Raw genomic sequence first — 25200 nt, 5'->3', positions numbered from 1 at the left:
AGAAGGATGGGTAGATAAGAACAGTTTGTTCCAATCACCAGGAAGGCCCTCAAGCAGGTGCTGTGGAGCACTGAACATTTGGTGCAATTTTGAAGACACCAATATCATGCACCGCATCATTTTGCCTTTGATTTGCTAAAAGACTTCAGTAACCCTGAAAGATAGAACGAGGCAGAAAACTTTGTGCAAAAAGTTTTTTTTTTTTTTTCATTTAAAATATGATGTCTTTGGTACTTTTTGAAAATAACAGGACAGATACCACTGCCTCACCCCCAATCCTCTTCCTTCTCCTTCCCTCATCTTCTTAGATGCTGCTGCTAACTTTTCCTAGCCTTAACAGTTTTCCAGCCAGGAACAAAGGATTTTACCTTTACTAGTTCAAAATTTTCTGTCTTCAGTATAACTAACTGCATTTCAGATACTGAACTGTCATCCAGTTTTTATTTTTGTTTTTAAACTCTGTAACAGGGATTCTTAACCTGGGTTAAGAATTTGGTCCTAATTCCCAAATTTATGGAGAGACTTTTTTTCAGGGCAATTGTTAATTAAATTGGGAAAAAAATAATGTCTTGATTTCAATATAATTGATTTTCTTTGTAATCGCTTGTGTTTTATTAATTATTCTGAAAAAGAGTCCATTAGGCTTCACAAGGCTTTTAAATAGGTCTGTGGCAGAAAAAAATTTAAAGAACTCCTCAATAAGTTCCAGTTTTGGAGCCAAGAAACTCTGTGTTTGAGTTCACTGGGTAACCATATGGGAAACTCTGCCAGAGAACCTTCCAGCAATCATGGGAACCCCTACCAATCCAGAACGCCTCCAAGTACAGGGTCAAGGTTTCAGCTAGCAGCCAGAATCAAACCCCAAGTTGCACAAAAATCTGTAGGACCAGCTTGCACTGGTCAGTACAGCCCTGAGTTGCATTCATTCCTTTGGTCGTCTCAAGCTTGGGCACATGGCTCTGTTCTGCCTGACCTAACCCAATGAACTTAGTCTGTCCAGGTGCATTGTGGGGACTGTCTCGACCCAAGATCCTGCCCCTCCTCTTGGCTGCCTCCTTGTGTCTGAGAGCCTCTAGTATAGAGGCCCTAGCACCAGGCCTACTGCTGAAAGCCTGTGTCAGTGCTTTGCCATTGGCTGAACTTGTCTTGTGACCATGTCTCCAGACCACACTCCTCCATGCTCCAGGGCCTGCTGGCTGCCTGTCAAAGGGCAGGGCACCTTCCGATGGCTACAAGTGCCTTGCCCACAGAAGTTGGTGAGCATAATCGCCACCACAGCTGGCTCCCCTGTTCCAGCTTCACAGTGTACCCAAATGAAGATATGTGCCCCGAAATGTGAAACTTGGGCTGAGCTAGCATACGCTAGCGCTGTTGTGGTCTCCTAGGCCAAGCTTGCAGCCACAGAAGGAACCCAGTGGGCATGTACACCAACACTACATCCCTAGCCATACTCAAATCCCTTTCTTCGTTTGACCTAGGTACCATGCAGCTAGGCCTCGCCCCCCAGCCACAGCCATCAGAAACCCCTGGCATGTGGTGGGACATGCCATGGGCAGCCTGGTAGCATTTATTGGACTTAGTCCCTGAGCAGTTGTGGGGATGAGGTCCTAGGAAGCTGAAGGATGCATGGATGGCCAAATCAACAACACTGACAAATTAGCTGAAGCACTCTGGGAGCCACAGTAATGGCACTGACTGGCTTTGGGCTACCTGTTAGCCAGCCAGAGAGGAATTTATGTTTTTGTCAAGTTCTTTTGCACATAGATTGACCTCTGGGGAGAAATAATCTTCATCTAGACTGAGTAAATATTGTTGGTAACATCATCACAGATATCAGGAACACCTTGCCAAGATCTGTTCCCTTTCTACTGATCTTTTATCATAGATTTCCCCCCCCTCCCCCAGACAAATGGGCAAGATTCCTGTAAGGATCCTTTGAGGTTATTGTGATTATTGTGCTAGCTGGGATTTTGTTTAGCTTAATTCAGACCCATGGTGTTGTATGATGGTGGTCAGGAGACAGGGTGGATTGTGTTAAAATTGTATCTTCTTCTGGCCCCCCTGAACACATGGCCCCCCTCTAATCTGTACAGCTAGTATGCTTATACGTAGATTGTTGAAAAGCAGGGAGTAAGATTGCAAGGGGGGGAATTTACAAGTAACAAACTGAACTGAAGATCACTAGGATGTATGTAAGTTAGAGTGTATCATTATATATTATTGAAATGTCACATCCTGGCAATATGATCCTATGGTGTGTAAGTCTCAGGGTCCAGACCAGCAGAACTCCAAATGATGTTGATAACTTTGAGCTGATGTAACTACTTAGAGGTATTACTGATGACCTTGAGATGACCTGGATTTGTTCCTGACCTAACTCTAAGATAGCCCAGAGTAGATTCCCACTCCTGGAGCACTCCTCCATCTTCTGAGGGTTCCTGCTGCCCAGTGCTCTGCACAGTAATCTGGTCATCAGTAATATTCTCTGCCTCTCTCACTTCCTTCCTTCCCCTCTTCCTCATAGTGCTGGTTTTCCTTCCGTTGTCCCCAGGCCATCTGCCTCTCTATTGCTGCCTTACACCAAGACATCCTTATTAAAGTGTGATCGCAGCCTCACTTCCTGTGGCCATCTTGAGCTTTCCTCACAAGTACTCAACAGAACCAGAAGCGCTTGTCGCCATTTCATAAGTCTGTTAATTAATTATCTACTCAGGGTTCAACTCTCCTTCTGTTGCATATTATCTTTGACTTGCATAGAATCAAATATGATATGCTAAGCATTTTGTGAGTCTTAAAACACTATAGAAGTGTGAACTGTTCTGTCACCTGTGAGATCTTTGTCAAGTTCATTAACCATTGATTACTTCCAAACAATTTTCTATGACTATGTGTTCTAGACTAGTCATTGAGTCACATTAGTAAAGGTAGTTTCTTCAGTTCCTTATACCAATTTAATTACATGTCTCCCCTCTCCTTCGTACACACCTCCCAAAAAACCTTTGACTGCAACAAAAAGGAAAAGATAGGTAGTACAATGCATTGTGCTTAATAAACATTGAATGAGCACAAATTAAGCACTTTGATATTTAAATTCTGATTTGAATATTAAATTTTTTATTTTTCTGATTTAAGTTCTGGTTTAAATTATTATTTAATAATTCAATAATCTCAATGAAGAATTTCATAATAAAACATTATTTTTTTCTTGATTAACCCATTGTTAATCACCCAGTATAAAAAAGGTTGGGATTATTTATTTATTTATTTGTTTGTATTGTGGCTTTTTATTTACAAGTTATATTCATGGGTAATTTTACAGCATTGACAATTGCCAAACCTTTTGTTCTACTTTTTCCCCTCCTTCTCCCCATCCCCTCCCCCAGATGGCAGGTTGACCAATACATGTTAAATATGTTAAAGTATAAATTAAATACAATATAAGTATACATGTCCTAACAGTTATTTTGCTGTACAAAAAGAATTGGACTTTCAAATAATGTACAATTAGCCTTGAAGGAAATAAAAAATGCAGGAGGTTAAAAATAGAGGGATTAGGAATTCTATGTGGTGATTCATAGTCATCTCTTAGAGTTCTTTCGCTGGGTGTAGCTGGTTCAACTCATTACTGCTTTATTGGAACTGATTTGGTTCATCTCATTGCTGGAGATGGCTACATCCATCAGAATTGATCATCATATAGCATTGTTGTTGAAGTATATAATGATCTCCTGGTCCTGCTCATTTCACTCAGCATCAGTTCTTGTAAGTCTCTCCAGGCCTTTCTGAAATCATCCTGCTGGTCATTTCTTACAGAATAATAATATTCCATAATATTCATATACTACAATTTATTCAGCCATTCTCCAATTGATGGGCATCCACCCAGTTTCCAGTTTCTGGCCACTACAAATAGACCTGCCACAAACATTCTTGCACATACAGGTCCCTTTCCCTTCTTTAAGATTTCTTTGGGGTATAAGCCCAGTAGTAATACTGCTGGATCCTAGGGTATGCACAGTTTGATAACTTTAGAGAGAGTTTCAAAATGAGTTCATGACTAGGCATAAAGAATGAGATTATAAACAAATTAGAGGAACATAACATACTTTACCTCTCAGACCTGTGGAAGTGTAAGGAATTTATGATCAAAGAAGAACTAGAGATCATTATTGATCTCAAAATAGAAAAGTTTGATTATATCAAATTGAAAAATTTTTGTACAAACAAAACCAATGCAGACTAGATTAGAAGGGAAGGAATAAACTGGGAAAACATTTTTACAGTCAAAGCTTCTGATAGAGGCCTCATTTCCAAAATATATAGAAAATTGACTCTAAATTATAAGAAATCAAGCCATTTTCCAATTGATAAATGGTCAAAGGATATGAACAGACAATTCTCAGATGAAGAAATTGAAACTATTTCTAGCCATATGAAAAGATGCTCCAAGTCATTATTAATCAGAGAAATGCAAATTAAGACAACTCTGAGATACCACTACACACCTGTCTAATTGGTTAAAATGACAGGAAAAGATAATGATGAATGTTGGAGGGAATGTGGGAAAACGGGGACACTGATGCATTGTTGGTGGAATTGTGAATCCATCCCGCCATTCTGGAGAGCAATTTGGAACTATGCTCAAAAAGATGCTAATGTATTTAGAACCCAGACTCAGTATGTATCTTTCTTCTGTGGCAGTATTGTCTTTCTCTTCCTGATTCTCTAGTTTCTAGATCCTTATTTTGACTTCTATTACTTTGATCCTACTACCTAAGGGAGGGAAGAAAGTAAAAAGAGAGAAATTTATACAGCATCTAACATAACCTAATTATGTACTAGATACTGTGCTAAGTACTTTGAAATTATTACCTCCTTTCATCCTCACAATAGCTTTTCAGAGTAATTTTATCTGTCTTAAGGCAATCCTCAACTGCCTTGTCCCTGTTCCTTAAGATTCCTTTTTTTAGTTATTGAAGATCTACTTACTTTGAAGCAAGGTCCTACACCATCCTGATTTCTGACCCTCAGGAATCACAGCAGGCATTACTTTCTCCTCTTGGACCTTTGCCAGTCACATGGTCAAAGCTTGTATTTAGAAGAGGATCAGTGCCCATTCCTTTCTTCTCAACTTTCCTGCCTGTCTTCACACTGTGCCCATCCACATCCTGATTTGATTATATTATAATATCAGGAATATATGTCAAGCAATGTATTCTAGTGTACTAGCTGAATGACAAATTTTAATTATAAAAGGACTACATTGCCGATATCTTACATTTTTTTTCATGTGTATTGAGCTTTTTGAGAGCCATGGCTAAGTCCCATGATTTTCTTTGCTTTTTAATTTATCTCTGTAGTGCCTAATAAAGTTCTTTGTGTGTGTGTGTGTGTATATATATATATATATATATATATATATATATATATATATATATATATATATATATCACTTAATAAATATCATTAAAGAAAAGATCCAACTTCAGCCTCAAGCTCCTGGTTCAGTGGGAAAGTCCATCATTTTCCATCCCAATGACATTCTTGCCCTTAGTAGAAATAAAGGCAATGTGGATTCAGCTCCATAGCCAAACATTTGCCATTGACCTCTCTCTGGCACTATACAAGACACAAACTAAAGAGCCTCTGTCCTCCTGCAGCTTCCAGAGGATGTGCCCAGATCAGGGCTGGACAAAGAAACTCTGAGATGGCAGAACGTGGCCACACAAAGTTGAGCAAAGGAGACAAATAATGAACATGAAGTATCTGAGGGGCAGAGCTGCCCTCCTTACCCTGGGGATAACATTTTTAAAAGTTTGTTGTGCAGGAGTTTGAATTCTGCAGTTAGCTGGTGCAGGGTAGAAGGCAGGCTTAAAATCAGGAAGAATCAGCGTGATGAGTTCAAATGCAGCCACAGACATTTCCTAGTTGTGTGACTGTGGACAGATCACTTAATACTGTCTGCCTTAATTCTTCACCTGTAAAATGAGCTACAGAAGAAAATGGCAAAACTCTCCTGTGTCTTTGCCAAAAAAACCCCAAATGGGATCAGAAAGAGTTGGACATGGCTAAAAAAACGACTAATTGCAATAATGAACTGTGGCTGTGTTTCCTGTAAAAGGAAGTAGTCACTCACTAAAGTGACTCGATTATAAATCCCCTTGTGTCATGGAAACAAAAACCTTAGAATTTTGAATAGGCTCTTCTGAGATATTAATGAAAAGTATCAGTTTCATGATATTTCAAAGAAAATTTAATTTTATTATTACCTGGAACAATTTTTAGGAATTTTTCTTTAATGAAGAGCACTCTTCTTCATTGAAAAATGGATTTGTTCAAGAAATGTAATCTGTCAATTCTCTGTAGTATTACCATACCTTGACAATGCTTCAACTCTCCTGTAGAAGTGAGGTCCTTGAGGAAGCTACTAACACATAGCTTGAAAAATTACTAAGTGTTTTTAATATATTAGATTCTACAGACAATATTTTAAACATGAGAAAAATGAGGCCCTGAGAGGTTGGTGGTCTTAGAGGGAGTTAGGATTCAAATTCAGGTTTCCTGAGGCTAAGCTCAGGATCGATAAGTCTACTCCTTATATTATATTATCTCTTAGGCATTTAATGTCAAATTAAATTGAAATAAAATTAGAGGCCCTGTCTTCCTAATTTTACTTATATGGAAATTGAAGCCCAAAGAGGGCCTTGTTATGTCAGTGAGTTACATAAATTCAAGGTAGAATAAGATATATTGACAAACAATGGGGATGCTGCAATTAGAATCAGAAAGATATGAATTCAGTTTCTCTTCAGATACTTAATAGTTGTGTGTTTTTCTTGCTTCAGCCTCAGGTTTTTCTTTAGAAAAATAGTAATTTTCATGAGTATTTACTTCACAGGATTGTTGTTAAGATCAAGGGAAATTCCCTATATAAAACACCTTTCATAGCTAAAAGTTTTGTGTAAATGCTTACTGTCGTTTAAAAATGAGAGGGAGGGAATGGAATTGTAAGGGGAATGCTTCAGGACTGTTTCTGATATTGTGGACCTGCAGAAATTTCCTGTGATCTCACTCTACCAACCCTCAAAAAGAAGCATCCCTGTGGTAAGTGTGGAATTTCTTGTGTTTTTCTTTTCAGTGGATGATTCAAAGACCCTTCAAAGCAGCAACATTCTTTGGTTGCATTGGCATGGATAAATTTGGTGAGATCCTGAAGAAGAAAGCTGCAGAAGCCCATGTGGATGCACATTACTATGAACAGAACGAGCAGCCCACGGGAACTTGTGCCGCCTGCATCACCAGTGACAATAGGTCAGACCAGATTTCCTATGAAAGTACTTACTTAGAGAATGTTGGTATGATAGGTGAAATTTGGAATTCTATCTAAGTCTTGACCTTTTAATATTATTGCTTTAGTAGTTATTGGGCAATTTAGGTGATCCCTTACACTGGGCTTGCATGTAGAAAGATTTATTTTCCTGAGTTCAAATCCAGCCTCAAACACTTCCTAACTGGTCAGGTCATTTAACCTGTTTGCCTCAGTTTCCTCATCTGTAAAATGAGCTGAAAAAGGAAATGGCCAACTGTTCTAGGGTCTTTATCAAGAAAATACCAATATTGTGTCACAGAGAGTCAGACATGATTGAAAATGATTGAACAATCAACTAAAAAAAAAACTTTTTTTTTTTTTGCTTAGGCAATTGAAGTTAAGTCATTAACCTCAAATCTAGATTTGAAGCTGGTGCTCTATTCACTGCATCACCTGCTGCTCCAACTAAAAAATTATTTTAAAGCACTTAATATGTGCAAAAGGCTATACAAAGGTCATATAAAAAAGTCCAAAAAATTACTTTCCTAATGACAGAGACAATGTGCACATAAATAGGTATGAACAGGAAATATAGAAAGAGTAGATGGAGGCATCTTTAATGAGAAGCCAATGATAATTGAGGAAGACTCCTGCAGGAGCATTAAACTGAGTCTTGAAGGATGTATTTCAAAAGGCTGAAGAACAAAGAAAGCAAGAACCTGTACCTGTAGACATAGAAAATGTTGTAATAGGCTTTATTTGGTGACAGGCTGACATTTCTAGCACTGGGCTTACCTTTAAGTTTGATAGTGTTCTTTCCTACATGGTCGTCTTAGACCACTCTTGGATTCTTTAAAAAACAAGTAACAAAACTCTGTGACCATTTTCCTTCCTATATAATGTTATGAGCATGGCCTTGGTTGCTCATTTCCAGTTTATCAACTAAATCTATTAAAATAGAGAACTTTCTTCATTTGGGGATATTTTCACCAATGGGCAATTTCATCCTTGACAGGCTGACACACATCTTAATAAATTACTAATTTCTTTTGAAACATAAAGGCAACTAATTAGGATTTTCAAGTAAATGAATATTTGTAGGAATTTCTAAGTCAGCCAAAAGTATATAAATCTTTGAAAATGGCTTCTATAAATTTTAATATAATTCTTATTACTAACACTAATTGTATCAAACATACAACCATTCTTATAAAGAAAATGAAATTGCGCTATCTTTTCTGAACTTAGTTGGCTTTAATTTGTTATAAAGCCATTGCATCTTTCCAAGGGAAAGCCAAGATAGCTTCTTGTTTCATTGTCTTCAGATGTTCCCATTTCCTGCCTCTCTCAAAGTACTTCTGGAAAGAAGAAGAAAAGAGCACTTCTGAGACTTTTGCCATCTTCTTTTAGTCCAGCAAGAGACTCCCTACTGATAAAGTACAGAATAGAGCTGGTCTTTCCTCCAGGAGAAAAGAGAAAAGAAAGAAAAAGAAAAAAAATTCTATTTCAGATTGTTTTTCAGAATGAGTTGGATAGATGGCCCCTGAAGTTAATTCTGATTGCCAGATTTTATGATTCTCTGATTGAACGAGCTAGAGTTCAGAGCCCTCAGAACTATTGTTAATCCTCAGCCATTTTTTTCAGTTTAGTTACTTAACCTGTTCTGTGGTCTGTGCCCATTTCTCAGTTCCTCCCCTCAAAGAACATAGGCAAGCACCCTCTTTCTTCATTAAAAGCTCTTTGCCAGGGGTAACTAGGTGGCACACTGGATAGATCACCAGCTCTGAAGTCAAGAGGACCTGAGTTCAAATCTGGTCTCAGACACTTAACATCTCCTAGGTTTGTGATCCAGGGCAAAGTCACTTAACCCCAAATGCCTCAGCAAAAAAAAAAAAAAAAAAAGGCTCTTTGCTAGGTCACTTTGCCCCCACTTCAATACATATCAATTCTGAGACAAGGATGTCTTTTTTCAAACAGAAAGTTGCCCCTTCTGTCCAGCCATAAACCTCTTTAGGACCCCAATTTGATGAGACATTTTCTGCCTTGAGCTCAGTGGGAAAAGGTCAAGTTACTCTGCCTTCTCTCCCAAAACAGGTCAAAGGTCATGGGCTATCAGATCATAATTGTGTCATTGCCAAGATGGTTAAATAGGCAGACTCTTAAAAAACATCTTGTGGATTGAGGTTGTCCTATGAGTTGACTGGATCCTTGGACATTGAGACAAAAATGGTTGAATAGTAATGACTGTGTCACAAGGTCACCACCATCTCCTCTGGAGATAATCCCTTGTGGGCCTCCTTGGCTGTGAATCTGCCAGGAAGAAACCTCATTTTCTTTTGTATCTCCTCAGCCTAGATCAAATAGAACTAGTCCTGTCGAGAGCCAAGGAATTCAGTAAATTATTAATTGCATCAGTGAGTAAATGAATCTAATGAAAAAAAATTTTTTTTCAGGACCAAAAAGTATAGATAAAATGCTACATCTAGAAACAACATTTTGGGAGCATAATCCTAGATATTCCTTTCTTTTCACTTTACATTTACATTTATCTATCTTTTTGCCAGATCTCTACTTTCTTTATCTCTTTTTTCTAGTAAAAAAAAAAAAATCTCCGTGCTAATCTTTCATAGATCTATAATTTCAAAATGTTGATTCTTTGTTAAAAATTTTTTTTGAATATCTGTAGCAAGACTTTTCAAAATTCATATTTTTGCTGCTGAATATATTTCTTAAAATATATAAGTCAAAATACATGATCTATTTTATAGACTTCACAGGGTGATTTCAGGAGCATTAATTAAAAATTTTCTGTCAAATGGTCTTAAAAATCCTCTTTTGGGGGCAACTAGGTGGCTCAGTGGATAGAACACCAGTCCTGAAGTCAGGATGACCTGAGTTCAAATGTGATCTCAGACACTTAACACTTCCTAGCTATGTGACCCTAGGCAAGTCACCTCACCCCAATTGCCTCAGCCAAAAAAAAAAGAAAGAAAGAAAGAAAACAAAACCCCTCCTGGAAAGTAATTTCTCTTTATTTTTCTTTTTTTTTTTCTCTTTTATCTGTTCTTGTATCATTCTGTGTGTTTCTTGGTTTTTTCCCCACTCTTTTTTCTTCTTTTCTCTTTTTACCTTTCTTTTTTGTACTATGGGAAGTTCAGGCATTAATGAATAATTTATCAATGCCTGAACTTCCTATAGTTCTTCTCAGACTGAATAATTTATTCCAATGATCACAGATTTTGGCCTGAGAAGAAGGCTTCTCAGGGATATTGTTTAGCAAGCTTTTCATTTTATGTCTGTAGAAACCAAGTTTTAGAGAGGCAAAAGATTTATTACAGTAACAACATTCTTTATTTTCCTGAAAGTTACAAGTTTGTACTGATGTTCAGGTAGATGTATATGAATTCATGAATATGTGTTAAACACATATTAGACAGATGTAACAATATTTAAAAGCACAATTTGAAACATTAGAGAAATAGCTAAGGAAAAGACTAAAAATTGTTTATCTAGGAAAGTTGTCTTAGCTTTTTGATGTATTAAAGCAGCAAGGTGTCATAGGAAGATCTGAATTCAAACACATAGACAGCCATGTGACCCTCAGAAAGGCACTCAAAATTTGACTACCTCAGTTTGTCCATTTGTAAAGTGGGAGTGATGATAGTACCTGATTTTCAGGATTGCTGTGGGAACAAAATGAAATGAAGTGTTTCATAAATCTTAAAACACTATATGCATTTGACTGTTATTATTATAGTGGGCTGTTCACATGGTAAAAATGAGAAACAACAAAAGTGGTGTAAAGAGAAAATAGAGAAAGGTCTCCAAGTTTTTGGAGAAATTGTGTTGAAAAATTTTGGAAAAAATAGACAAATTTGAAACATAATGAAAAGACTTGAATGGCTTGCAATGAAAGGAATTCCCACATTGAGATCATAGGTCTTTGAAATGTAAACATTCCCAGGAGCAGAGCCAACAGTTTGGAACATCTCAGAATGTTAGTAGGTCAGTGGTCATGCTGGATTTGAAATTAGAAGAACTTGACCAGAACTGTCTTTTCCATCTGTGTAGACTTGGTCAAGATACTTAAATATCTGCCTCTGTTTCCTTTTTGTAAAATGAGAACACTGCACAGGGTAACTTCTAAGGCCTTTTCCTGCCCTAAGTCTTTGGATAGTAAATTATACACAAGGATTCCTGAATGTTCTCCAAGACTAGTTTTATATTCATTCTTAAGTAGTAAAACACAAGTCTTTTCAGATGCCATATGGTCCGAGCTAATAAAAGGTTAAGACTCTTTCCTCTAGGCCTATTTTTTCTTTAAATCCTTCTTCATTTGTTCAATTATGATTTATTAAAATGGTATCTATAGTGAATATTCATTCATTGAATAGTGGAGTTAATTTTCTCTGTTGGAGAACTGTAATCATTTCACACATAATTGGTGTTAATGTTGATGGTGTTGATCTCAAACATTTAGGCTTGGAAGTTCACTTTTTAAAAGTGGTTGATGCTTCCACATCCTGCCTTTTGTCCTTCATGCCCATTGTCTAAATGAAATGAATCATATGGCTTTTGCATATGTGAAGATTTCTGTTTATAATTCTGTAACTCCACTGAATTAACATGATTTCTGCTTAGTGCTCCAGAAGTGATATTTCTCCAATTCTTTTTCTTTCTTTCTTACTCTTTTTAAACAAATGGTGCATTTTTGAAGCAGAAAAAGCTCTTGTGTAGATGCCTAGTTCAAAATCACATTTCCAACATATTTTGAAAATGTTTATGAAATTTATGTCTGGTGTGATATATGTTATGATATTTGTTTTCTATAACAAAAAGAATGGTTTTATTATGATTATAGTTGTTGGCTATGGAAACTGAACAGCCATCTTTAGTAGAAATTAGTCTAAAGCTATTCCCACTAACTGGTTTCTCACTAAAAAGTTAAATACTGTACTAAAAGTCTTTAAGCTGTAGCATTGCAGTTGTTTTTAACACTTTCTCATTTCCAATGTCTAATTGTGAAAATATTTCAGACAAGAGGCAAATTTTTATTAGATGAAAACAATTACATCTGGGGCTAGAAACTAGAGACAGAGAAAGAGAGAAGTGTATAATAAACCAGTGGATGAATTTAATTGAAATGAAAACTGAAAGAAATTTAATTTTTCTTTTTATAAAGAACTATATAGGATAGCCTGGAGTGATAAATGCCAAAACAATTACCTTTTTACTTGATTAAAAAAAATACATTTCACATCCTTTTTTGTCTCTGTTTCATTTCCCTTTTGTAATTTTGTGTTAGAAAAGAAGGTAACTGTATCAACCCCTAGTTGATTTTAAAAACCATTTAATCAGTTTTATTTAATAAAATATTTTATTCTATCTTGTTTGATTATTGGTCAATAATTAAAATGTTGCTATAATTGTTAAGGCAAAATTTGAGCTGCTAAGTTGTATTTAGGTTTTCCAGCTGTAACACCAGAGAAGCCCAGGGGCTTGGCAGCTGTGGAAACTAATTTTAATTGATTCCAGCCCTTAAAATGTAATGTTTTGCAAATTAATTCCCCATAGTAACTACAGAGTATGTAGTGAAGACATGTGTTGGAATATGAAATTAATCCTAGGTTTGATTTTTAGAGCATTTGGATAAATATACAAAATACATTCTATCTGTAAATGTTTTATAAACAAAGACATTTTTGCAGTAATTAGGATTAAGCTTTTCATCATCCACTTTTGCACATTAACATTCCAATATGTTCTTTTCTTTTTAGGTGAATTTTAACCTTTTAAAATGTGTCAGTCATGCATTTCAAATTGCCCAAAAATGCTTTTCATTTTCTGTTTCTCAGAATTTAAGTTGGTAGTTTAAAGTTTCCAGAATAAAAATTTCTCCTCCTGATGAATGTCCTAAACATACTTTTTAATTTGACAGTCTCACTTAAGTCCTCAAGAGAAAATGAGCCTTATGTTCATGTTTGAAACAAATGAACAAGCCACAAAATATTGGGAATCAATGGTCTACAAAAGTGTAAAACCAGTTTTTCCAATAGCAAGAAAACCTATTTTCACTTCGTTATTTTAGGTCCCTTGTTGCCAATCTTGCTGCCGCCAATTGTTATAAAAAGGAAAAACATCTTGACTTGGAAAAAAACTGGAAGTTGGTAGAGAAAGCCAAAGTTTATTACATAGCAGTAAGTATGGATTACTTTATGTTTCTGGTATTTATTGACATTACAAATAATGATTATCAGTTGTTGTATAGGTTAAATAATTTGCTCAATATAACCTGTAAATCTTCAGTCAAAAAATGGCAATATCACTTTTGCAAATTTTGAGAGAGCACGTTACCATTGTATGTTTGTGTATTTTCTGTTTTTGTTTGTTTTTTTTTTTTTTTTCCCATCTATTTGGATTCTTTCTAGATAGAACTTGTTTAAACTGAGTATAAGATGCCTTTTAAGCCATCCTTTTTCTTAAGAGCTCTTGTAATATTTGTTCAGCAAAATTACATTTCACATTTTTTTAAGGCAAATTGTTGTGAAGGATGCCCGGATTATGTAGAAAAACATTATTAGCATAATTATTCATTGCAAACAATTTGAGCTTATTTGCCTGAAAAATCTTAATTGCTATTTATTCCATAGTAATTACCATGACACCTTATAATTCAATATTTCAGAAACATTGATCATGACAAGAGTCTTGGATCTGGGCAGGGAGGCAGCCTATGATTTGAATTATTAAATTTTTTGGGCCATATATAGCAAGTAAAAATGACAAGTTAAGAGTTAATTTTTAAAACTGGCTTTTTTTTTTTTATTGAAAAAATCCTTCTGAATTAATCAACTACTATTTTGGTATTATACAAATTCTGGGTAAGTAGAGAATTTGTTTCCATCTCATTGTAAGGTATTTGAGGTTGATCACAATTAGTATTTAAATATAAGCTTCTATTAAAGATTATAAACCCTTAATGTGCATGTAATCTGTGGTTCTAATATCACAGATGCTGCCCTTCTGCTACCTGAACTGTGTGGGAACAGCTGGTTTAAAAAAAAAAGTGTAAAAAATGGATTATCTAGTAGGAACACATTCATGAAAATATAGTTATTTCTTTCAGCTAGTGTTAATGTCTCCTCCAGCCTGTTAGTGTCCAAGGTTGTAAGCTTTACATGACTGTTTTTGATTCTTGTATAGAGCAGAACTGCCTCTTCTTAACTGTCTAATAAATACTAACACTGGAGCTTATACAACGGAGAAGCATCCCACAGTTCCTGTCCCATGTTGGAAAAAACATTTCAGAAATTCATCCTTTTTCTTTTGATTTGTTTTTTTTTCCCCAGAATTATTCTAACTTTTAATTTGTTCCTATAAATAGTCTCAGATTTTCATTTTCAAATAATGATAACCTTTGGTGTTAAATTAAATTTCCATCTGAAATGATGATTTTTATATTCCCTTCCATTGGGGGCTAAAATGCAATTTAGATGTTTTATTACAGTTATTTAAAAAAATCAACAAGTCTTGGGGTCTGAAGTTTGTTGGGATCTCTGCTACACTTCTTAGAATAGTAGATATATGACAGTATTTTTGAATTGTAAAATATTAGTGTTTCTCACATAATTACAGTTTTCTATATTTTAATTACTCAGCTTTATGAAGTTTCATCCAAAGAGATGGTGGGTTGAACAGTCCTCCTCTGCCCTCATTTTAACTATCTTCTAATCCCACAAAACTCTTTACATAATAAAGAAGAAACTGTCCTTTGTCCCAGGTAGTTGGCATACATTTTTTAAACACCTTCTCTCTGTCAGGCAGAATACTGAGTGCTGGGGACACCAATTAAAAGAGAGACAGTCTTTGTGCTATGGGGAGCTTCCAAGTGAATAGGGGAAAATAGCACGTGCAAGGAACCTGAAAAGTTGAGCAAAGTAGAAGTCCCAAGAATGCTTGGGGGAATCCCAGGCAGTGCAGTCCACTCAGCCCTTCAGAGGTATCTGGTCGGGGGTCCTTCTTGCAGGCATACGTTGGGAGGAGGAACTCTTTTCACCTGAAGGGTTCATCCCCAAAGCTAAGGGGAATCTTGCAGACTTGGTTTGGCTTGGCAGGGGCATGTCAGCTTGGTGCCACTGTCCTTGTAGACAGTTTTTCCTTAGATTTTCTCCATAGGTCTTGGCTTTTGGCACTAGTAGCTCAGGTATTTCTACTTTGTGTAATCACATCTACATAGACATCATCTTTAATACTTTCTTTTAACCCTTTTTCCCCTTTTCCCCCCATTAAGTCAAGAAAATCATTCTTCTGACCCTGTCTCTTTCTCTCTTTCTGTTTTATTTATGTCTTCCATGGAAATGATTCCAATGGGATAAATAAAGGAGCAGAAGTCTTGACAAACCCATATCAAAGAAAAAGACAACTATAAAATAAAATCAGACATATTAAAGAACCAGTTCCAATAATTTCCAAAGACCTTGAAATTACTGAGAAAATATACATTTCCAAATCTCTATTTCCTGATTCCTTCTTCTCCTCTTCTTAATTCTCTTCGTCTTCTTTTAGGTTTTTTTTTTTTTTTTTTTTTTAACTGTTCTTGCTTCAGTGAAACATAAATTGCTCAAGCAGCAATACTCAAGATAAATTTAGAAAACTGGTATAATTTGGCATTTTTACTAATTTGACATAATTACTAATATCATAATTGTGTAGTCTAATACTTTTTCATCAACAGAATACAATAATGATGTGTTAGAGATAAAATCAGTTTTTGTGGATTTATCCTGAAAAATCTAGCCAGCATTAAATTTTTGCCCTTTGGAAAAGTACATCCAGAATCCCAAACAATTGACTTTCAATGAATGTTTTAAACTCAATCATTAGAGGGATGTTCTGTATAAACTATTGAAAAGACCAAAGAATTAGAAGATAGGCAGAGATTAGATTTGACAGAAGAATTTAGCACTCTGTTTGGTAAAATCTCATTTACAAAATTTGTATGCGTGTACTATTACATTGAAAACTGAACTTGGCAAAAAGTAGATAATGATAAGCAATTTAAATAAACTTCTTAGAGTTTGGGGGTTCCTATTTAATCTTTATTGGAAAAAAATTCTATTTAATTCTGGTAAGCAATTAAGTACCACATTCTTTACAGTAGAGAATTTTATGACACACATGCTGCTTTCCCTCTCAAGTATAACATAGAATTGTTTCTAGAGGAATTGTGCCTGCCTAAATAGTATTGCTGATCCTACCATATAAGAGAATTTTTTTCCCTTTTTTTTTTTCCTTTTTTGTTTTTCACCATGGACTTTAAAGAAGAAAACTATGAAGAAGGGACGATTCTACTTTCAAGCCTTAAAAACAAAAACTCTTATTTTGAACATCTATTTGGTTTATTTGCTCTGTTGATTTTTTTAGATTAAACTTTTAGATTTTCCTTTATTTCCCTGGTATCCTTTACTTATTTATTATCTCTCTTCTAGCAGCATTCTTCCTCTGGGAACTTTCCCTTCTTAACCTTCTTTACCTTCTCTCAAGATAATGCCTGTCATTTGCCTGTTCAGCCCATTTAAGAGATGCTCTCTTTTTGCCATGCAGCTTCATCAGTTCCAAACTGGACATTTTTGTGTTTTGATATTCATCTTCAAAGACTAGTAAGACTGTGGGACTGGGATTCATATGTGAGTTGAAATTCTTATCTTTGAGGGGTAATGTTCAACACATGAGTTTTGGAAAGAGCCATACAATGACTATATGGTTATATTGGGCACCAAGATTCTTCTTATTTCAGGCAACAGATTTAAAGGAAATATAGATGGTATGGTTATTAGGGAAGGAAGAGGAAATGAACATAAATTTAGGAAGAAAAGATGGTTCGTTATTAGGTCATGAATGAAAAGATGCTGCTCAGAGGTATCAGACTGATACAGTGCAGATTTTTCTTCCTTCTTTGTAATCTTCAAATTTTCCTATTTTATTATCTATGTTAATGGTAGTTAATTTAAGTTTTTAAACTGAGACAGTATTACAAGCAATGAATAATTCCTTGAATTAGGTCTTTTGATTGTTAAGAAGTTATATACATGATATATCAGACTTCCAGAAACATAATGCTCTGATACTTCATTATATTCCTCTGGTCATGGATATGACCCAGGTTTTACCTGGTTTAAGCTTGGCAGGCTACAAGCTGGCCACTCAATTTGATTTGAAAATCATTTTATTAAATATCTATCATGGGCTAGAAACGTTGCACAAGTTACCCTCAGGGACATCCTATTTCAAGGTTGGTATGGCTGGGGGAGCAGAATGTAGAATTAAAAACAAAATGTACACAAATTAAGTAGAACAAATGAGAGGAGGAGGGAAGATTATGGGAGTTGGGAGTGGGAAAGAGAGGAGTATCTGAGAGATCATTGGAATGGTGAATGGAACCATAGTGTAATTGACTGACACCCCCTCTTTAGAAAGTGATACTGTTGATTTATGGAAGAATAGTTTGGAAAGGGTATTAATGGAATCCTAGGAGCTGGAGAGCCAGTGTGCCAGAGAGCAAGAAGTCGTCTGTTTTGGCTTGAATATACAATGTGTGAAATGGAATAATGAGAAGTGGGCAGATGAGTATTATGGTCACTTTGTATCTTAGAAATCCATTTGAGCATCTACAGTGGAGTATGGATTAGAGAAAGGAAAGGCTTACAGCAGGGAAGCCAATTTGAAGTCAGTTCAGGAAGCAGTAACGAATGATCCACAGCAGTCACCATGCAAATGGACGGAAGGGGACAGAAACACATGATGTACAGGTCAGACTGACAAGACTTGATTCTTAATTGGATATAAAACAGAAATTCTGTGAAGAACAAGATCTTTCAAAATAAGTCCATAGATACTAGGTGACTTCTCTGTATAGATAGCCTTGGAGGCAGCAAAAAGAACATGTTTGAAAAAAATAAAGTTTGAAACTAAGAGAACATTAGTTGCTTGAACTTTGATATCATGAAGGTTTTCTTCACAAAGAAAATTAGAAGATATTGCAAATGGTAAACATCCAGTAGAGTTATAAAAATAAAGTTATAAAGTTTCAAAGTTTACTATGTTTCTCAGTCTAGACAAAATTGGTTATTGTTTTGGGAGTTAAGGATCATCTCTCCGGTACCAGTCAAAATCATTGATTACAGAGAAAAAATGTTGGAATTTATATAATTGAAGAACAAAATAATGATTAAAAGTAATCAGTATAATTATAAAAATTTCAACCTGGTTTCTGTAAACTGTTGAAACTAAAATGTAGGAAATGAATAAAAGTAAAGACATTGACTTTCTCACCCATTTCTCAGGGAAAGTTAACCCACATGAAATGCTTGCAACAATAGACCTGAAAAGAGGAGGCTCGTTGAAGGTGAGATTAGTTTTAAGTCCTGTTCCCTCGTAAGCCTCAAAACAGCGGAAACATCTTTAATTCTTCAATTCAGAAATAGCTGTGGTTGGTATCATGAGGTCGAGTTATTCAAAAATAGACTCAGCATCTTGAATGGTATAAAAGTAGTCATTTATACTCATGGCACTATCATATGATCTGCACTGTAAAATCCAGTCCTTGTGAGCCAACAGATTGAATTCAACAATTGACTGCCATAATTGAGATGAAAGAGTAGAGGATGTGCTTTCTTGGGCTTCTGGAAGCATTTAAAGAATACAAATAATATACATTCATAAAAATCTAATACCATCCTGTAATCATAACAGAAACTTTGTGTCTCAGGATAGGTATCCAAGGAGAAATATTTTGGAGGAGGATAATAGATATAACAGTACATTATATAATCTCAACGTGATCGCACATAATGGAATACATAATATCAAGAGTATGTAGTATTGTTTAAATAAAAATCAGGTCCAGAATAACAATTCAAGTTTTGTTCTGTTTTTTACTGCTATTTTTTTTTTAACAAAATGAGTATAAAAAGGGACTTTTTCAGAAGCCTACTTAAGTGAATGGGTCATTATTTCATTCTAATTAGATTTTACATGTAATGGTTAAATTTAAGTTATTCAGTATAGTCAGATACTGCAATAAGTTGGCATGGCACTATGTTTTCTAGGAAACTAGCAATCTAATATGTGGAGATTGGCGGGAATGGGACTGTCCACTAACTGCTATTCGAGTACATGGATGCCTCCATAATACTCAGTGTACTCTGGGGTATTTTAAATGATCATGTCCTGACAGCAATCCCCAAACCTGCCACTCTTGTATAGCCATATTTCTGAGAACCAGCCATCCATTTCTGACATGTCATGTTAATTTCTATAACTACCATTAGTTTAGGGTTGTATTTCTGTGTCATGTCAGTTAGTCCACAAGCATTTATTAAGTGTTAACTATGTGCCAAGCACTGTGCTAAGCACTGGGCTTACAAAGAAAGGCAAAAACAATCCCTTTCCTTAGGGAACTCATTTTAATAGGGAGATAAGTGTGAAAACAACTACATGCATGCTCTAGGGATGTGTGTGTGTGTGTGTGCGCGCGCGCGCGCGTGTGTATGTGTGTGTGTGTGTGTGTGTGTGTATGTGTAAGAAAAGCCAGGAAGGTGGCTTCCGAGAAGACACTAAGTTGGGAGAGAGGACTGGGAAAAGTCTTTTGGAGAAGTTGGCATTTGAGCTAAGTCTTAAAAGAAAAACAGGGAACCTAAGAAGAGACAGGGATAAGAAGGGAAGTTATTCCAAGTATGCAGGCAGCCAGTACAAATGCACAGGGACAGGAGAGAGATGTCATGTGCAACTTAGAACAAAGAGACCCTGTTTGGCTGAATCATGGCCTGCAATCAAGGTGAAGCCTGACAAGGTAGTCAGTAAGTAAAATGTGAAGGATTTTTAATGTCAGACAAAAGCATTTATATTTTTTCCTGGAAGTTAAGAGGGAAACATCAAAGTTTTATTGTTTACTGGGGTGGTTTGGTCAGACATGTGCTTCAGGAGTCTAGAATGGGAAACACTGGAGAACAGTGAGAAGGCTCTTGTAGGAGTCTTGGGAGGAGGAGTGGAATCTATATGAATGTCAGATAGGGACATTTAGAAGAGAGAATGTAAAGAGACAAGCTGTCAAATTTGTCCTTTTTAGTGATGGTGGTCCTTGTTCTTCAAGAAGACTAAAGACAAAGAGAAAGAGGGTGATATCTTCAAATTGAATTAAATTTAAGTGAATTAGATTTAAGCGAGTAGAATTGTTCAAAACAGTAAGTCTCACTGTTTCTACCAGAGTCATCAGGGTCCAGTGGCAAGAAGGTCAAGAAAAGTGCATATGGTCCCAGATGCACCTTGGTCTTTTTAAGGTAAGGGATTTCCCAGGTCTCTGTATGTCTGAGACAATACCCATTCAGAAGTTAAAGGCTAGGGAGGAATTGAGAAAAATTTTGTCCAAGTTTGCTTTCATAAAAGAATTAATCTGGGAGAAGACTCTCAGAGATCTGTGAAGTGATGGAGAATGGTTCATCAAGATTGTAAGCCTGGGTGACTGAGAAGCTGATGGTTCCTGTTTTGAAGAGAAAAGATAATGCACATGTTTTGGACATGTTGAACTTGAGGTGCATTTGGGAAATCTCAGTGACATCCCAAGTACATTTCTAATCCTGTGATTCACTTCTTAAATAAGTGATAGTCACAGATCTTACTTCATTAAGTATTTTCGTTACAAGGCATTTAAATATTTGAGTCAGAATATATTGAATTACATCCAAATTTCCACCTTATTGTGTCATATTCAGATTTAAAAGATATACTGAATGAATCCTCATCTAACAATGTATTTATTTACACATATAGCTATTTTAATCACTTTTACCCTAAGTGGGAAAAACAGCTGATAGATAACATGAGTTAATTTACTTTCAGAGTAGTGATGAGTGACAACCAATTCTTTGGACTCCTTGGGGCTACTTTGTATAGACAAGATTCATAAAGCAACATTTGAGAAATAGTGCTCTTCCCTTTCCCCAACAAATTTAAGTAGAAACCTGTCGACCTTAGAATAAAATATTTATTTGTAAATGTTCACCTTCCAATTATTGATGATGGAAGAGGCACCTCCCCTCCTCTCTAACATCTCCCTCCCCAGCCTTTAGATGGTAGATAAGCTTCCTCAGCACAGTAATTAATGGAGCTCAGTCCCTGCTCTCGGGATCATGTGATTTTTCAGAAGAATACATTATTAGAACCCTTGCACAGCCAGTCAAGCTACAGCAGCCCAGGCGGCAGCAGCAGTTCCATTTCTCACAAAGAAAATGTTGAACCCGAGCCAAATGTGTGGTGGCAGTCTGTTGCTAGGGAATCAGGGTCCTGAGGCGATTAATGACAAAGCAGGCAATAACAAGAAGGCAGAATTACAGATTTAAAAGAGAAAAAAGTGGTTGGTGTTATAATTACCCAAAGAAATCCGCACTCATTAAATTGGCTGTTTTTATGATTGACTTTAATTGGAGGTTAGCTCCGATATTTAGCTCCTTTCCCACCCCTTTAAACACACACAGGCACATAATCAGTAGAACTGCAGACTTGTTTTTCTAAGCATTGAGAGGAGCTTGCCCTGTAATTTGATCCCCACTGACAGATGCATTTTCTATGCTGCCATTTTGAATTAACCTATTGTGGAACAATTTTCTTCAGCCCTGTTGAATAAAACATCCAGTCTGATTACCTCCTATGGATTTGATAGAGTAAAAGAATGTACTTCTATTGAAGTAGATTGTTTGCATGGAGTCCATTGATTTGGACTCTATCAATAAGAACCCAGAATTTATGATAGATTTTCAGATTTGTGGGTGAAAATATGGTGAAGACACCCTCTACCATCCCCTTTTATTTTTGGTAATTCAAAGTATACATACCTGATTCAGGACTGCAGTGATGTACAGGGCAGGGCAGTACAGCTTCCCACAGGATTTTCAGCTAAAATGAGTGAAATCTAAAAAGTCTGAATCTTTGTTTGGACTGTTACCATTTTGAATAGAGTTTTCTACTTATGCAAACCAAAATAAACATCTCTTCTTCTCCCTGTTCCCCCATTCCTGTCCTCCTCCCCTCCATGCCCCAAATGTTCAGACAGATTTAATTGAAAGTTATAAAGTTGAGTTAAAAACTCTTAGAGAGTTTCTTATTAAATAGACATTTTTCAGGTCTGCTAATATTTTTAAAAATATTTTTAACACCTTTTGGGTCACACATTATTGGAAATAAATGGATAGCCAAACAGTTGTAATATCTATATCTTTCAAGGGTTAGTGAAGCACATTCATATCTTACCTAGTAGGGGGGGAGCATCACAAACCATTTACCTCACGAAGAAGCCTGAATTATATAGTTACATGATGCCACTGCTCTCCAGATTTCTAATCAAACAGTGAAACAAAAGAGCCCAGCATATCCTATTCGACAATACTCACACTGCTAATCAGATGCCAGTGCCAAGCTGTCTGCTTTGTTAAATACTCAGCTTCCTCCAGGCATGAAGACAGCTGCTATAACTATGATGAAATTTGGTAGCTCAGTCTACTTTTGTTACCCTTGGGCTACCAAGATAGTGTTAATTTAGACCACCCCAATTGGGAGACTTCTGGGAGTGTGATTTGGGGTTTTAGGGGTTTTTTTGTTTGTTTTCTTGGTTTTGTTTGTAATTAAAATGATAAAACATCATTATTACATGGAGGACTTGCTGCAAGTTTTTGCATTTGGCAGATATATTCTGTGATAGCCCGGGCATGTAATTTTCAGTGATGTAATAGTCTTAATTGCATTTTGAAGAGAAGGGGAAACAGACCGAAGAGCCTCTATTAGCTTTAAATCAGTTCAGATTTCTGTCTTGGCTACTTGTAATAGGCTGTTTCTACTCTAAAATGTGAACAAGATAGTAAAAGATAGAAACTGATTATGAATAATTATCCATCTCAGCCCTATCAACAGTGGGAAGAAGCTCCAGATTTTAAATCTTCCCAGGATAGTACTGCCTGCAAGCATATTTTTCTGCAGAGGCCTATGTTCTTATCCATTTCCCCCAGATGACGTTGCCTTTAGGGACATGATTCTCAAATTGCATGTAAAATCTGTGCTGATTTAGCATACTATTTAAATGTAAATTAAAATGGAAGCCTCAATACACTGATCGTTTTGGTAAGTAGAGAGTTGAAAGAAACAACCTGAAGATATTTATTGCTTTCTTCTTATTAGTCAGCTTTCTTAAGGAGTTAGCCTTCTGAGGAAGAAAGCTTCCAGCTTGTGAAACTCCACTGCTATCATGTCATATTTCCCAGGACAAGATGATCTAATAATTGGCTCTACAGAGTGCAATCAATCTCAGAACAGAACCGTTTTCTGGTTCATGGTTGCTATAGTGTATTTGGACATTTCTTTAGTGCATGATGGTTTGAAACATTTGAAGGTACATTCTTGGGCTTTTACTTGGGTAAAAGGCAAAAGATTCCTTGGCGGGAACTTTTTATTAAAAACAGAAAAGAGAGGCAGCAGCAGCTGCAGTTGTTGGTAGAGGTCAAGAAAAGGCTTGAGTTGTCATACTGCAGATGAAGATAATGCAGGGAGGTGGGGAAAACCTTCAGCACCCTGGCCACACCTTACATAGCATTATTCCTCTTCTGAGTCACAATGATCTATGGAATAGAGCTGGAAGAGACCTCAGAGATAATTTGGTCCAGATGAAGAAACTCTGGGGGACAAGTTTAAAAACCTGGACAATTTGATATCATCATATAACAAAAATTGTGCCTGAATTATGTTATTATAACTTTCAAGTTCTGGTTTTAGAGCCATATAATACATGATCTTCCTAAAACTATTACAAGTATTTTGTTCATGACCTAGTATTATGACTCTGGGGATTTTTTTTTATTCATTTCATTTCACTTTAATGAAGTATTTTTATAATCTACATTTATATTATTTAGAGATATCAAATTATCAGGCTACAGATTTTTAAAATATATTATGCTGCCTCTCCTATTACAATCCAGATATTTTATCAAGCATTATGGATATTTAAGTCTAGAACTACTGTATGTTGAAAAATGCATTTTCAATATGTCACTTGGCATATGTCTTTGGTCTTTTCCCTGTGCCTTCCTTCACCACCACCTCTCCTCTCCCCTTCTGCCATAGATTTTAGCTTGGAAATTGAAAGTGAGGTCATAAGCCAGGGTCAAAGACCTATTTCTTAGTGACCCTTTAAGATAATAAGGATGGCTACTTTCTCCTCTTCTGAGTATCACAAAGTGGTTTGCAGGAGGACCTGGTCTTCCAATTTATAAAAGCCCATACGTGACTCAGTGAAATTGTAGATGACTGTGGAAAGGCATATAAATCTCGTCTCCAATCAAAGACAATCATATTTTTTTTAGTTCTATATTACTTTTTAGGCATGAGCTTTCCTTAGGCTTATAGGTTTCATTAATTCTTATTTGTTATAGTAATAAAAATAATTACAACTAAAATTTGTATACCACTTATTGTGTGTCAGGCACTGTGCTAAAGTACTGCCAAAGCTAAGAGCTACAACTAAGGGCATGTATCTATCTGCCTATATAGAAATTGGAAATCTTTACAACTTAGATATGAGCCTTGATGATCTTTTTTAATAAGTAGGCATTAGCACATGACCAAAAAAAAAAGCCTGAATATTTTATAATCATAGGATCAAAAAATTAATAATTTCTAATAAGTAAACTGTGGTAACAAGGAGAGAAAATAATAGTCCTGTAGTCCTAGTTAATGGATGTAATATGGATGGCATTTCAGCCCTTAAAAAAACAAAAGGCATTTATTGAAAGGAGAAAAAGAATATAACTAATTTAAAGAAAAAACTTTGAGAACAATACATGAAGAGA

The 25200-nt window shown here is 35.9% G+C and overlaps 1 protein-coding gene across 4 annotated transcripts in view; it reads left to right on the top strand.

Moving 5' to 3' along the window:
* ADK (adenosine kinase) overlaps window positions 1-25200 on the top strand; it is a 692586-nt gene that overhangs the window by 332549 nt on the left and 334837 nt on the right. For all 4 annotated transcript variants that reach the window (XM_051982068.1, XM_051982067.1, XM_051982064.1 and 1 more), the window contains exons 5-6: window positions 7139-7311; window positions 13398-13506. In XM_051982068.1, coding sequence (XP_051838028.1) covers window positions 7139-7311; window positions 13398-13506 — 282 coding nt within the window. The remainder of the gene's footprint in view (window positions 1-7138; window positions 7312-13397; window positions 13507-25200) is intronic.

The sequence above is a fragment of the Antechinus flavipes genome, chromosome 2 (assembly GCF_016432865.1).
Source record: "Antechinus flavipes isolate AdamAnt ecotype Samford, QLD, Australia chromosome 2, AdamAnt_v2, whole genome shotgun sequence".
Lineage (NCBI taxonomy): Eukaryota > Metazoa > Chordata > Mammalia > Dasyuromorphia > Dasyuridae > Antechinus > Antechinus flavipes.
This window is presented reverse-complemented; position numbering and strand designations above follow the sequence as displayed.